The 13,685-nt window shown below is 39.7% G+C and overlaps 1 protein-coding gene across 37 annotated transcripts in view; it reads right to left on the reverse strand.

Moving 5' to 3' along the window:
* Positions 1-13,685, reverse strand: part of NRXN3 (neurexin 3) — an 898,188-nt gene that overhangs the window by 618,788 nt on the left and 265,715 nt on the right. For all 37 annotated transcript variants that reach the window (XR_011903710.1, XR_011903709.1, XR_011903708.1 and 34 more), the window contains 2 exons: positions 6,712-7,150; positions 299-682 (listed from right to left, as the gene is read on the reverse strand). Coding sequence is in view for 33 of the 37 variants with exons in the window: in XM_072337914.1 (XP_072194015.1) it covers positions 299-682; positions 6,712-7,150 (823 nt within the window). In the remaining 4 variants the exon portion in view is untranslated. The remainder of the gene's footprint in view (positions 1-298; positions 683-6,711; positions 7,151-13,685) is intronic.

Here is a 13,685-nt window from a genome sequence, read left to right on the forward strand (position 1 = left end):
ATGGCAGCATTTTCTGTCTTACAAGACAAACTGGACTCAAAGTGACCCCAGAACCCAAAGAAAATGACTTCAGGTTTAGGGAGTAAAGTAGCACATAAATGTAAGTTCATGAACTGCAAGTGGAAAAAGACTGGAAGGAAACAGTCAATGACAAGAGCTTTCCTCGTGTCAGGACTGGAACTCTGCATTGGAAAGATCAACAAGGGCACAGGAAAGTCTCATGAAAACATTAATTTTTGTTCTTAAATATCTGCACACCTTCAACTCTGCATAACTGATGTCAAAAAACTCAGCTTACCTCGCTCACATGTTCTCCCCCAATAGCCAGTGCCAGTGCAGTCACAAATGAAGCGGTTCCAGCCATCCTTGCAGACTGCGTTATTCTTACATGGGTAGCTGTCACATTGCTTGGTACTCAGGCGGGAGCAGGAGGACTTGACTCCTGCTGCATTCTGTGCCTCTGCCAGCTGCCGGATGTTCTTGCTTCGCCCATCGATGAACAAGTCTCGGATACAGCCAACATAACCATAGTTCAGCATTGCTGTCCAGAGCTCAGTGGGAAGGATGAGTCCTGCCCGGTTCTCTGGCAGCCCACCCAGGTACATGTCACCCTCCAGATCTAGGATCTCACTCTCTCCACTCGCGGTAAATGGGGTGCGTCTGCTGTTCACTGATATAGTACCTAAATGAGGAGGATAAGAAGACACAAATCAATGCTTTCACTTACAGCCTCAGTCACAGTTTAGTCCATTTCTTCCAATAATTCAGTACAAAAAACTAAATATTCTCCTCTACATGAATACATTTCTAACAGAAATGGTGACTCCCACAAAGCATCTTCTCTTGAATCACGGGGAATAAGAGTTTCCACACATGTGCCTGTGTGCCAATTTGTGATATAAGGTCTCTAGAATAGCAATGCAGTGTCTAAATAATAAGGTACAAACTGAGCATTACTCAATAGTATTCATCCAGCAAAGCAAAGACTCACTGAGGAAATATAGAATTTTTATGGTATCAGGAACAGAAAGGAAAAATTATAAGAGTATTCATTCAGGTGACATAGCTCTTAGGGATAACATTTCACTGGTACCTTCAAAGCTGGATATGGATGATGGGATAAAATAGACTCTTATCAAGGCAGTTGATGACATCAAATTGAAGAGGATGGTTAATGCACTGGATGAAGGACAGTTAGAGAAACCTTTAAAAGCCAGAGAAAAGGGCTGATAGAAATGTTTGATGTACAACAATAAATAGAAAATCTTGTACCAGGTGCAGAATAGTCTCACAGGTAATTACAGGCTACAGCCCAACTGAGTAAGGAGCAAGAAGAACCAGAGGATATGTTAGACAACAACTTGAACTTGAGCCAGCGGTGTACACTTGCAATGTCAAGAGATGCAGATCACCAGTTGCAATCATCACAGTTCTACTCCAAACATAGAAAGCCCATAAACAAATTTTGCACTAAATTAACTCAGTACTGTTTAGTTCTTTGTTATTTTTGTGTAAAAACTTGTATATTGCTCAATACAAACACTGTCTATCCATCCTTCTCAGTTCCAGTGGAATATATTTAAGTATACAGAAGGAGTGATTCTGCTGTCACCCCCATCTGCATAAAACAGGTGTAGCTTCATTAGGTCAATGTAATTTGCTTTGATGAAAACTGAAGTTTGAACGTTTTATTTCAAATTACTTTGAAACAATCTCCATAAGCTTAATCTCACAAAATTTCATTTTTTTTAATTGAAAGAAGAGTATGTTGACTTCTGGTTTCCTCATTTTCATCACATCTTTCCAGCCAAACAAATATTTTTTTTATGAGACCTAATAACCAGGTTTTCCAAAGACAACTATGGTAAAGTCTATTTCCAAAGCACTCAGCTTTTCATTTTCATATCCTGACATTTCATTCACTTTTCAACAAACTCAGTCAGGAAAGGCCCTCATTTTTTTATTTCAAGAGTCCTTTTAATCCAGGTCCTTCTTCCTGGACATAACACATCCTACTTTACTTAGTATAGATGGTAGAACTTGCAAGAAGAACAACCTTACTGCCCAGAAAGCCAACTGCATCCTGAGCTACATCAAAAGAAGTATGGTCAGCAGTTTGAGGAAAATGTTTCTGCCCCTCCAACTGTGTCTTGGTAAGACTTTCTCTTGGAGTACTGCATCCAGATGTGGAGTCTTCATTACAGAGGCATAGATCTGTTGGATCATGTCCAGAGAAAAGACACAGAAATGATTCAAGGGATGGAACACCTCCCCTACTAGGACAGGCTGAGAGAGCTGGGGCTGTCCAGCGTGGAAAAGAGAAGGCTCTGGGAGGCCCTGACAGTAGCCTGTCAGTGTCTAAAAAGGGGCCTACAAGAAAGAAGGGGACAGACTCTTTAGCAGTGTCTATTGTGATAGGAGAAGGGGAATGGTTTCATAATAAAAAATAAAAGAGGAGATATTCAGACTGGACATAAGGAAAAAGATTTGATGATAAGAGTAGTGCAGCACTGGTACAGGTAGCCCAGAGGTATGGTGGATGTCCTGTCCCTAGAGACAGTCAAGGTCAGGCTGGACAGGGTTCTGATCTAGCTGTAGGTGTCCCTTTTCATCACAGAAGAAGTGGACCAGATGACCTTTACAGGTCCCTTCAAACTCAAATGATTCTATGATTCTACAAAAAGGAATGAAACATTTTGATGACAAAAACATTTTGTCATCAAACACTGGAAACAGGACCCTCAGAGAGGTGTTGGAACCACCAGCCTTGAAGACATTCAAAACACAAATGTGCACAGCTCTGAAGGAAGCACACATTTCAGCAGAGTTTGGACTAGAAATCTCCAGAGGTTTGTTCCAAAGTAAATCATTCAATGGTTTTACAAAGACAGTTAATTATTTTAACTTGCATTTTACAAATGGAAAAGTTGCCTCTGAAGAACACTTACTGTTAAAACTGTAGTGGCCTCTGTACGTTGCAAGCAAGATGCTGGCATGCCTAAACTGAGTCCATAAGATAATCAGAACATACAATTGAAATGTAATCAGAACACTTGAAATGGTTGCAGAGAAGCAAAGTGACTTTTTTTTTAAGGTCAGACATCCAAAAAAAAGCAGGAAACTCAACACAGGCTTCTTGCATCCCAACGCAGCACACTCTTCATAAGAACATTTAGCAGCTTTTGTGATAAGGACATCTGCCCACCAGACACTCAGCAAAAAATTAGCAATTCACTCATGCTAGCAATAAATCATCACATTGAATTGCCTTGTCATTAACGAAGTCTGTCCTTAGAGAGGACTATCCACGTGTTAAGATTCATTCTACACCACTGCATTCTTATTATACACACCTAAAACAAGGTGGGAGAGTTTAGTTAATAGAGTCAGCTCTATTTTTGTGTCTCTGTGAAGAAGTGCAGACATGTATGTAAGCTTTTTTTTTTTTTTTTTTCAAATTTAATACATGTCTTGGAGAACAGCACATACAACAGAGAGACGAGGTATTTCATGTGTGTGAAACAGGAATAATGTAAAATGCAGCGGTGTGCCAGAAGCAATAGAAGCATTACAAATTAAAGGCTGACAGAGAACCAGGGTTATCTGATGAATCATTTTGTAAAAGCTAGCTGCAGCAGTGCAGACATTTTCCCTTTCACATTGTAAGAAAAGAGAAGATGTGCCAATACACCTATAATTGTGAAGGAAGTTTGTCACAGAGCCACAGGATCACAGCTACCTTTCCAACGTCTCCATTGCCACTCCTCAAAAGCAGCATACAGAGCACACATCGCCCAAAAGACTGGGACACAATGCTGGAGAGTTGAGCTCCACACAGGTGCTACTATAGAGAGAGCAAACAACACCTGGAGAAACCAGAAAGGTAAAGAAACCACCTAAAAGAGAAGAAATACCACTGAGAACTGTAAAACCTGGAGAAAGAGAATGAGATTGTAAAAGAAAATAAGCTAGGCAGCAGCCTAATCTTTCCAACAGTGCTTTATACTCTGCAAATATTTCTGTAAGGAAGCAATACTAGCTCCACTGCACAGGTCTTTTCAGTTCAAGCTACTGAGGTGGAAAAAAATTGAATTGATCCTAGGAAAGAGGAGCTCGATAGGCTAACATCACTCTGTTTTCCTCCCCTCGAATCCCATGTTTGTGACTGAGCTAAAGTAGATGAAATCCCAACTTGGGAAATGAAAAGTATCTATGCGCCTCCTTTCAAGGCCCTTAGAGACTTCACGCAGGGCTGAAGAACAAACAAACAGACTTCACGCAGGGCTGAAGAACAAACAAACAAACAAACACCCCAGTTACTGGTCTGAGCTGGTATACAAAGCATTGTGCAGATGAAACTGTAGAGAAGCTTCTAGTAAGATTTTTAGTGTCCTAGTGGGTGGGATATCATTTGTTTTGTAGCCAATGACCAACCAAAAATGTTGTCTCATGTAACATGCTCAGTGTTGCCCTGCTGGAAACTGTGACAGGTTTTGTAGACACTCGGTAGGAGCATTCCTCAGAGACAGAAAGGTTACAGGACAGTGGGCATCCATGTTCAGGCTGACAGATTCTGTCAGAGTACAGAGAAAAACAGCTTTTGTTCCTCTGGCAGGTAGCACAGACTAAAGCATACACAAAGCCTAAGGGGACAGAGGTGCCAGAGGTTATTTGAATAAGAGTGCTGTGCTTTCCCAGCACTGGCACTGCTGCCTTAGTACTGTTCAGTAGTGAATATTTGCATTTTGGGCTATTTTACTAAGCTCTGCAGAGCCTGAATGTTTGGACTTTTCTGCAATGGAAAGAGGTAAAGGAGATGACATATATTAAAGGACTGGCTGCCTTAGAAATAAGAATCCCAACATTTAGGAGTAGCTCATCAAACCCAAACAGCTATTTCAGTTTAATGTTAAGTTCATTATTTTGGTTCAGTTTTTACAAAATAGGTATTTGCATTTAAAAATGAAAACAGCAACAAAAATCTCTAGGGTGTAGCAATTGTCTGTTCTGCAAATGGGGGAGAAAAGCCACGGACTAAGCAAAAAGGGATCATGAACATCCTTCTCAGATCTAGCAAAACACCTCAAGGTAGAGGTATACCGTGGAGAAGTCAGTGTCAGTGTCCTGGATATCTGGGAGACACAACATCAGTCACTAAGGATCGTTATTCCAGCACAAGCTGTCAGCAGAAATAGCAATTAAAAACAAAAAAGAGAGAAAGTGTGAGAAGAAAGAGTGAGCAAATATGTTCATTTTGTCGAGCAAAGCGCTTTCAATTCAGAATCTGTTATCTCCAATCAGTGTTCAGGCCATCACAAACCTTTCTGTCAGACAACAAACAAGCTAGTCCCATGATCTCACCCACAAAGAAGCAATGCCATCTGTCACACCCTCGTAGATGAACGAACATGGGTCCCTCTTGTGGGATTTTACAACATTTTTTAGCAGAGAGTTTAGTGTCATTTCTCTTCCTCCTGCAGCTGCCTCTCCAGGGACCAGACAGTCCCCAAGTGAGTAAGCAAAACTGAAGGCAGTACTGAATGCTAGTAATTGAGTTTATTCTTGGAAGTTAATTAAATTTTAGCTATTCTAAAGAAATCAAAGCTCAACTTATTTATTTATTTAAGGCTTCTTTTATAAAACGCTCTTATCGATGTCTTCAGGAGATAGCAATATATAACCACATATATTAAGTCCTAGTAGAGCCTGATGTGAAGTACAGAAAAACTCCTTACATCATCAAAGGAAAAATGTGGCTTCAGGCAAAGACCTGTTCAAACAACGAGGCTTTGCACAGTAGCTGAAAGTCAGCTCTTTTGAAAACTCTTTTGAAAAATCCCACCAGTCCAGAAGGAATTCTCACACAATCATTCATATATTCTTCAGATGAAGTTACCTTATTTGTTTCTTTATATAATCACTGTTAGCATGCTAACGTCTACACAGCATTAGGAGCAAATAAAACACCTCTTTGTAACTGCAAGGTAAGTATATTAATTGAAATAAACTAAAACACGGTTTTCAAAATAAGAAGCTGTGAGGAAAAAAACAAAAAACAAACAAAAAAAATCCACTGCATGCTGACCTAGATATTTAGACTAGGATTTCTACAGGCTTGGCATACAGGCTGCAAGTAACAAAGAAACATAACCAAAAACTCCAAGATGCTAAGTGAACCAAAACAGGATTAAAACATTAATTCATCATCATTATTTTTTCACTGATTGTGCACATTAATTCTATTTTCCTTGTGACAAGATCTAAACCCTCTGTTCTTTAAAGGCATGAGATTCAGTAGTCGAGACAGATCGCAACAGGAAGTTCTCACTTGGTTTCTTCTCAGTTGCTTTTTGAACAGAAACCCAAAGTAAATCATTGAGAATTTCTCAAAACAAGGATGAAATAATGATGGTGCTGAAGGTTCTAAAACCTTACCATGGCCTACAAAGAAGTTACCATTACAATTTCATACAAAATTGCAAAGATAGGTCCAGAGTATCAGAAGATTTAGAATAAAGATTAATAGCCTCCCTCTGTGATGCTCTACCTGAAGTTCATATTAGACATTTAATGAAAATCTGTCCATTCACATCTTTGTTTTGCTGGATAAATGTCTTTAAAGTAAGACTAAGTTTTTGTAAGAAGTTGATTCATACATAGTAGGTCTAGAACTGAAGGATGAATCTACTACAGAAAAAGTCACCACTTTACCTGATCTTCCATCTCGCTGAATATCCACATGATACCATTCTCCATCATTGGCTTTCTTCTGCGTGGCTTTGACTTTAATAGTCCCAGAGCCCATGTCCAGCAACAAGTAGAGGTTCCCATCTAGAAGTTCAACTGCAAAGAAGTCTACCTTCGTGTTTTTCTGGCTCCTGGCATCTTTCCTCTCCTGGGGCTTGCCATGGGTGAAAAGTATCAGCCCATTGGGTTCGGTGGTTCGGAAATCAAATGAGATGGAGCCCATCCTTTTGGTGTTCCATTTGGGCAAACTAATATATGCCTCAGGTGTCTCAAAGCTGATGGGGTCCAGTGTAGCCACGTTCTCACATACAAATTTCACTTCTCCATAGATCTTCATCTTAGTATCACCAATCCGTGCCAAGCGAGACAGCTCCAGACGAATGTCATTATTCTTATAAACAACCTGCCAGACACAAAGAAAAACATCATACATCAATCCTGCATACTGTATAAATACTCCAATTACCTTCATCCATGGGAGATAAAGTTCTCCCAAAAGGCAGTGGGGAGCTGAAGGGAGACCACGCAAGAATGTGACATGATGACAGAAGCAGAGAACAGAATCAGGAGGGTGTACAGGAGTGACAGCAATGGGTATTCTATGATGACTATAGATCAGATAATCTGGCAGAAGAGAAGAACACTTGCTGAAGGACGGAGAGAACAATTAACTCAATCACAGGCTCACTCAGCTGTAAAAGCTTTTGTATATAAAATGCAGTGTATGTCTGGCATCACGCTGCTGTATTTGCATAAAGTCCATACCAAATACATAACAAAGTTTAACCTCTATGTCCATCTCTGCTAACCACAGCAGGGAACTTTGTGCCACCACTGTCATTTTTTTATTATTCTTGTAAACCTACTTTAGCACTAGAAGAGAGATGTAAAATAAATAAATAGGTAGATAGATAGTTAACCAAGTTCCTGTCAACTACTGGTGATCACCCCGTGGTTCCTAAAGAACTTCAAGAAAAAAAATAATTAATTAATTAAATTAAACAATTATCTTACAAATAAATCTTCAAACACAACTGGCACAAACTTGCAATAGATCTAACTGCATAACGCACAAAAATCTCTATGTATGAAGTGCCTGGAATCAAATACAATCTGGGGTGATGACCAGAGCTCTGGACTCTGCATAGTGCTGCATGAATGGAAAATATGCAAGAGGAGAGTCCCAAATAGCCAAATACTACTGAGCATGCCTAGCTAAGGTGATAGTCCCAACTTTCTCACAGATACAGAATTAAACTGCCATTGAAAGAGCACACCCCTCTGCCCCATGCTATCATCAGAGTCAGGGACTGAAGAAGGCACAGAGCTACATAATATTCATTAACAGATCTTCCTCTCAACAACCTTCCATGCTTCCTGAAGCTGGATGACCATATACAGCAAGCAGAAACATTTCTGCAAACAGCAGCTCTGCACTGCTACTGAAAACTTTGATTTCTTGTAAGGAGTTATTATTTTAAAGTACTTTCTACCCAATTATGTATGGCATCACACACATAAACACAGATTTGATTTCTTCTGCTTTCAAAATGCTAGCAGGATGAGTTGTCAGCAATTTACTAAGAAAAGAGAAAGGAAAGGAGATGTGTGTTGTTAATTCTAAAAATATCATCTGAAGTGGCGTATGGACAGGCTTAAAAACATGCAGATGTAACATTTGGACACGCATCTGTAGTACTCAGTCTAAAGGCCCAAGGGGAGTTTCTGACCAAAAAGATAATTCTTCACTGATGTTCTCTAGGCTGTAAACCCAGCAGTAGATTGAGGATAAGCAGATCAGAAAAGAAATTTTCCAGAATAAAGTAGACATACATAATCCTGGTGGCCACTAACAGAAATAAGCTAAGGAATATTACAGTACAGGAAAGGCAGAGAAAAAAATCAGCAGTAAATATTAAAAGGCATGTGATAGAGAAGATGGGGGACAAGATTTTAGAGATGACCTTAGGATATAAAAGAAATGAAATCACAATTCAACACAGTTGTAGCAAGTGAAGAACTTCCATCTTTTGCTAAGCACTGAAGGAGAATTTCTCCGGTGCAGTCAGCACGGCAGCTGTTCTCCCTGTTCCAAAGGCAAAATGCCCTACATCAGAGTGAAAGGAGAATCCAAGCGTTAGTTCCCATGTGAAGTCATGGCACAACACTGTAGTTCCTCCCAGCAGAGGACAGTATTGACCTGCGATAGCTGTAGTTATTTTGCTCTAGTTTCCTATGAGAGCACTCTGCCCTTCCACAGACTTCCAAAACATCAAGTCTTTTAATATCTGCAACGCGAATAAAATATATTTTCAATTTGTGGAACTGTAGTAGTTTCATTCTATGGATTAACCAGGTCAAATACTCTGGCTAGACAGACCACACACCTCCTTCCAGCAGCTCAGTAGGGAGGTGCATTGCAGCCTCTCCCTCTGGCAGACAAACAAATACAATGAGCCAGACAGCAGACAAGCAACGGCTACCCTCATATCCAGGAAAGGCACAGAGTCATGTTAGATGTACTACTGCCTGTGGGTCCAGGTGGTGACCTGGACTGGCAAGGACATCTGCACACACATTTTGTTGGGGCCATGTCCAGTACTTTCCACAACCACTAGCTTGAGGCAGTGCACATAGGCTCTCCTCTGCATCTCAAGGAAATGGTGGAATTGAGGGCTCAAAGGAAAATGAATGGAGCAGTGAAGAGCATGGAAGAGCTGCTTTATGAGGACAGGCTGAAAGAAAAAAAAATAAAAAAAAATAAAAAATGCCAGGGATTTCCCATTTAGACTATGGAAAAATATAATCAAAATTTATAGAAGATAATGGAGAAGGTGAACATAGGACAGCTCTGACACATCCAGCAATAACAGAACTGGAGGTATTCACAGAAATGCAAGTTTTAATAGATTTGTACTTATTTACACAGCGATTTCTGGATCATGCTACTACAGGAAGTCATGGAGATATGGAGCATCAGCAGATTCAGAAAAAGAAATAAGAGGAAGCATGGAGGAAAGTTTAACAAAGTGATAGAAAAGGAAGGTATAGACCTTCTAATTAATCCTAATCAGATGAGTGTATGCTGTGGGAACATAAAAGAAATGTAATGCTGATAATCACTATGCTCATGTCACAATTTCACATGTGATAGAGGGGGAGGAGAGGGAGAAGGCCTCCCTGACCCTTCAACCTCCCATGCTCTTCAGGAAGAAGAAAAACAAAAATGGTTCAATTAAGATAAGGAGATATAATGAATTGATTACAAATGGTAGAAGCACCCAACAGCCCACCACATGATGTCATGATACAGAATACTAATAAAAACAGGACAGCTCACATGCTCACTCTTAGTAGCACTTAAAACTGCTTCTATTGGAGGCAGAATACTGAGTGAATGGACTGATGGTTCTTCTGTTCTAGCAGGGCTTTTCCTGTATCCTTAATGCATGTGTGCGGTCTACCCCTTTGCCCCACTGCAAGGACAGTCTGGGAAAGTGAATAATTGGTAATGGGTTCTTGTGGACAGTCCTTCTAACAGTACTTACAGGACTGGTGTGACTCTGGTACAACTGCATTCATGGTTTCACCCTGTTATGGAGATGCATATGGGAGAAATAGAATGGCATGCCAGAATGAACAGTGACTATAGTGATCTCATCATAGAATCCCTCTCATAGGGTAGTATTAATAATTCTTCACATTGATGCTTGACTGAAAAATGGCATGAGTATCTGGACTTGATACATGAGAGGAGGAGAAAAGTAGCACAGTACTTACTGACAGTGTCTGGTGCAGGGCTATGTCCTGTATCAAGCTATGACCCAATGATCTACTCTCAGGGACTTCTGCAGGTTGTTGGTAAAAGGAGTATGTTTACATACACATAAGCAGCTTCCAGCTCCCAAGCTGAGCAACACACAAGTTATGTTTCCTGTTCTCATGTATTTGATGCTTGAATAACAGCTTCTTTCTGCTTTGGGGAAAGGCAGAGTCCACCTCCAAGTTTGTCTGGGGCTTAGAGCAGACTGCCATGCATTTCATTGATTATACCAAAGTCACAACAGAAAATCCACAACAAATAAACTTTTAAAGGGCCTAGAGAAAACTAAATGGAATTGGTTGTAACCTGGAACATCACTAGTAATTGTGAATCTGAGGGCAAGTCTGGAAAAAGACTAACAATGCAACTTCAAAGGAAGAACTACAGAAGAAAGGTGAAAGGGTACTGAATGGATACAAGCATTCTGAGTCCGGTCTTTTCAAAGAAGCAGATTCACCCAGATCCAAATCTCTGTTACTCAAGTATTTGTTGTTCTTCAGCATTTTCTTTAAATAAAAACAAAACAAACAGCAAACACAACCAAAACCTACAGTCTATCCTGAGAAATGTTAAGAACACCTGTGTATAAGGAAGAAGCACAAGTGTGATTATGTGGCTGCCTTTAGGTACCATTTACAGCCATGTTTGTGCATCAAAATCTTAACGTATAGTCAGGTACAACAGAACTCTCAGCGCTATAAACAAAAGAATAAAAATAATCCTTGAATGTGAATTGACCAGGTGAATTTTGAGCAGGAATAAAGAGACAACAGCATGTTTGGTTTGGGCAACGAAAAGCTAAGGCAGCTTCGGATATCTGCAGTTTGTCACACAAAAGTTTAAAAATGAGAAAAGAGAACTTAATTAAAGGATGGGAATGCATGCCCCATAGCAAAGAATATTCAAATTCAATCCTTTTAATAGGTAGAGGTTAAAGAGTGATCTGATCACAAACTACAAGTACCTACGCAGAAAATGGAATTTGACAATAGAGGGCTCTTCAATCCACACGACAAAGAAATAATGGGATCCGGGGGCTAGAAATTGAGTTTGAGAAATTCACATTTTAAAATATTATTACTTATTTTTACATGAGGGTAATTTGCTGTTGAAATAAATTACTACAGGTTATGGTGTGTTCTCAGCTACTGGCAAATTAAAATAGGAACTTGTTTTTTTTCTAAAAGACATAGTGAGACAGAAATTAATTATATAGCAAATCAGTCTAGATTAATCATAATGGCTCTTTCTGCCCTCATAACCTATGAAACTTTGTATTCTAATGAAATCAACAGATGCTTCACTGCAGTTTTCCCGGACAGATGAAATACAACTTTGCAAAATGTTAAAACTGCCTGGTAAAGGAGAGACCCGTGTTGATTCTAGTCAGACTTACCACCAGCACCTAATTCAGGCTTTGTTGCATGTTTGTGACACCATCTTGCAAAATTCCGCTAAAAAGAAAGACAAGTAAAAAGCCTAGGGAAGAAAACTCAATTCCATACTTCTATATAGATGAGCTTGAAGAGCTTCATTTTTACAAAGTCATCTGCTGCAAGCCAGAAAAGACTTTCAGTGAGGAAGCTGTCATCCAGCAGTATTACCTATCATCTGTGTAACTCTTCCTGCCTCATGGTTTCATTTTACCTGGAACCTCTGAACTAATTTGAGGCTTTTTGGGATGTTTCAAGACACTGATGGAAATTCTGCAGCTCAGGCCATAACTGATTCAGAGGACTGCCCCTTGCTAGAACGTAGCTTTCAAGTGCCCTTCTGAACACATCTTCTATGACAGCTTACCAGTAAGCACAGCAATAAGAGCAATGCTTATGAATTTGTCCACACTCATCAGATGGCTTTCTAAAAAAAGCTGAAAATGCCTGTTTAAAAAGAGCGGCTTATTTTTTTGCCATGTCTGATTATCTGTTTCAGAGAAGGTCAAGACGCCTAAGAGTGTCAAAGAGATGATGTCCAGTACAGTAACACAAATCCACTTTATAAGCTCTCCCTGGAAGGGAGGTAGAAAAGAGAAAAAAGAATGATTGTTTGATAAGTAAATTTTATTCTTCCAATCTCAGAAATCAGTTTCTATTCTCAAAATAAAACTAGCACAACAACAAAAGCTTTTTTTTTTTTTTTTCTTTTTCCATTGGGAGTTGTTCTGAACACAGTTTAAGGGAGGAATAATTTAATGGTTCAATCTGTCTTTGCTTTATAAATTGGGTTGTATAACAGGATGGTCAGGGAATGGGTAGTACAAATAGACATGATCTCTGATTGTCAGTAGTAGAAGAACTCCATGACATATGGGACATTCTGGGGGATAAAGAGGAAAAAAAAGATATACAGTAAATCAGGTTTTCTTTAAATCTATTGAGGAAAAAAAGAGTTTGTTTTAAGCTGAGCTAAAAAAAATTGCCAATCTGTTTTTGAGGTTTCTTAAAAATGGCAACGTTACAATTCTGAAGCATTCAAGGAACTTCTCCAGCTGAACTTATGATAAGAAGCTTCACTCATGGGTTAATGAGAGCTCTAATCAGATGGCTTTTCACAATGATGAAAAGTGTCTCTCTGCAATCAAGTGAAGATGCAGATAGAGAGTGAATAACAAAAGTGAGGAAAAAATGATGTGCTAGGCTTGGCGAGTAGCCAGTCTTCAGTTCCTCTTGAAGCTGCTGCTATTAAGCAGGAAATGTGTTATGGTGCAGGCTGGACAGCCTGGTGAATTAGAAGATGGCAGTCACAAACCATCAAGAAGAAAAGGTCAAAAACCTTAAGGCCACTTAAGTTCAGCTTGCTAGGAAGGTAACTGTGAAGGTCATTCAGAACGTTCACCGCTGCTTTTTCTCTGTCACAACATTCCCACTTCATGAACTGCCTCCATTACTTCTCAGAATTGTAACTGTGAGACATTCAGCCTAGAGACTTTCTAAGCTTTCTTTACAGACATCCGCATCACAAAAGATGTTGCAGCTTCGTAAATTATCAGTTTATCAGCTGGTACAGCAGAATGATGTGTTTCTAATCTGCCACAACTAGCAAGCAGAAGCAAAGGCACCAGCTAATAATGGCTTACTTTGCATTTGGGACAGACTGTGTGCAGTGGTTGAAGGCT

The sequence above is a fragment of the Excalfactoria chinensis genome, chromosome 5, assembly GCF_039878825.1.
Source record: "Excalfactoria chinensis isolate bCotChi1 chromosome 5, bCotChi1.hap2, whole genome shotgun sequence".
NCBI classification, from domain to species: Eukaryota; Metazoa; Chordata; class Aves; order Galliformes; family Phasianidae; genus Excalfactoria; species Excalfactoria chinensis.